The following is a 2,194-nucleotide window of genomic DNA, read 5'->3' as shown; positions in this document are numbered from 1 at the left end:
GACCGGCCGCTCTTCCACAACAGCTCGTCGAACCTGCCGCGTTCCTCTAGGGCGGGAGCTGCGACGGCAAGACACCCACCGGCACACTGCACCGCCAACAGCAGCAGGAGCAGCGCCAGTGGAAAACACGGGGCGAGGTAGCGTGGCCGGCGCATGACTTGATAAAATTGCCCGCACCGCCTGAAGAAACTGCCCGCACCGCCTTCGTTTGTTGGGGACAACCGCATTAGTAGCAGCGGCAAATGCCTTCTCTGCAGAATAAGAAAAGAAGAACGCAATACAAAAAAGGGACGAAAAAGGCAGCGCCACACATTTCCTCAGCGCAGCAGCACGCCCGGGCTCCCCAAACCAGCAGACCTAAAAACACCAAATAATAATAATAATAATAATAAAATTATGCAATGCAAGCCAAAACAAAAACAAAACAAAAACGGAAAAAAAAATTATCCCACCACAACCATCTTCTCCATTTCACGCACAGTTATTGCAAACAAAAAGAAACAAAAGAAAACAAAGAAGCCCATGTGTAATAAATGCGGCATTGAATGCAGTCGCCCCTGTCTTTCAGCGGAACAGGCAGAGAGACCTGCCCCCGCCCCGATCAGAGCAGAGTGAGCTCCCCTCGTCCTGCCCGCATCAGCAGACGCATGCGTACATGCAATGCTGGAGCCAGTCCCTTCCGCTCAAGGTAGCTGTTTTTTTCTACACATTTTTCACAAAAATTAAATCCACTCAACACACAAATACAGGTTTTTACCACGAGTGGTGGGCAAAGCAAAGCAAGAATCGTTAGTGTCCGTCCTTGAAAAAAAACAAAGAAATTAGTGGGGGGTAGTGGGGGGGGGGGGGGTGTAGAATATTAGTGATGCTTTACGCATCCTGAGTGTGGGGTTGCATGGGGACACGTCGCACGTTTGTTGAGCCCAGACGTGCGGCGCCTGCCCCAAATCACGGCAGCTGCTTAAAGCGGCAGCACCGCCACGGCGGCGGTCACAGCAAGAAACGCAAAGCGACTCAAACCAACAGCCGCAGCAGCCACACTGGCGTCGCTTCCAACGCGTTGCACCACCTCCTCCAGTTTCTTCCGGAAATCGCTGCTGTTGGCGGATGCCGTCGGTGTCGAGGTGGGCGACGTCGCGAGCGCTGTAGTTTTGGGCGTCGCGGTAGTGCCCGCCGTGTCCGAGTCGCTCTCTTGTGGAGCAGCGGCCTCGCCCGGTGAGGAAGAGGTACCACCGGACGGGGGCGAGGCAGCAGCGGGGTGAGCGGGAGCAACGGCACCGTCCGGCCCTTCCGCTCCCTCTTCAGGCTCAGCAGCTGCCTCGGTGTCGAGCCCAACCGCCCCCGCCTCAACCTTCGGAGTGGAAGGAACGCCGCCACCATCAACATCAACCGCAGCCCCAAGAGGTGACTCTGCAGGAGGAGAGACATCAGGAGGCGATACTGCCGAAAGTGACTCTGGTGGCTGAACCTCCTCCTCCTTCTGCCCCTTTTGCTCCCTTCTCCCTTGATCCTCCTCCACATCCTGCAAAACGCTCGGAATGACGAGGCTGCTGCCGTCGGCGGCGATGGTGCACACTTCGGTGTACTTCGGGCACTTGAGTTTCCCGCCTGCGTTGAAATTCTCAGACTCCGCCACTGAGATTGCACCTCCCTCGGGGCACAGCACAAACTCATTGGCGCCGAGGTACTTCACCTTCACTGCGCCACCCTCACACTTCACCTGCGCACACGCTCCTTCGATTTTCTTACCGCTGCCATCCTTCTTCACCTGCAGCGCCTCCGCGTCCAGGCACCACGAGCCACTCCCAATCAGCGACCCTGGAAGGGTCTGCTCACTTGCCTCCACACATGCATTGGATAGTTTCTGAGACGACTCGTCGTAAAGTTTTGCCGAAATGACGGGGCACACGTCCTTCTCGCTCACACTCCCCTGCGCATCAACGACGTATGCGGTGCACGTCCCGACGCGACGACGATCAGAAGAGCAGCGAAGCGTCGTGTTGTCTTTCTCATCGCAGAACATGTGAGGATACTTCTTGGCGAGGTCGTGTGTGTCCTTGCACCTCTTCGTCAGGAAGTCGCAGCCGGTGTTATTGCCCCACGCCATCGGCTCCGCCATGCTCCAGTTCACGTGGTAGTAGCCCAGGTCGGCAAACACCGCCATCGTCAGTGCCGTGTAGTAGCCGGCACCGAC

The 2,194-nt window shown here is 56.7% G+C and overlaps 1 protein-coding gene across 1 annotated transcript, besides 4 other annotated features; it reads right to left on the bottom strand.

Annotated features, from left to right (window-relative positions):
• Window positions 1-369: 369 nt before the first annotated feature.
• Window positions 370-398: a microsatellite.
• Window positions 399-443: a microsatellite.
• Window positions 444-488: 45 nt separating this feature from the next.
• Window positions 489-515: a microsatellite.
• Window positions 516-826: 311 nt separating this feature from the next.
• Window positions 827-850: a microsatellite.
• A 111-nt stretch (window positions 851-961) lies between these two features.
• Window positions 962-2,194, bottom strand: TraAM80_10503 (surface protease GP63; the record flags this gene model as incomplete). The annotated part of the gene is made up of 1 exon (XM_029387118.1): window positions 962-2,194. A coding segment is annotated over one exon (1,233 nt), but the record flags the coding sequence as incomplete, so codon positions are not given.

Source organism: Trypanosoma rangeli (assembly GCF_003719475.1).
Source record: "Trypanosoma rangeli strain AM80 chromosome Unknown Tra_15.4_contig_01013, whole genome shotgun sequence".
Lineage (NCBI taxonomy): Eukaryota > Euglenozoa > Kinetoplastea > Trypanosomatida > Trypanosomatidae > Trypanosoma > Trypanosoma rangeli.
The sequence above is the reverse complement of the archived record's forward strand: the minus strand, read 5'-3'. Positions and strand labels throughout refer to the sequence as shown.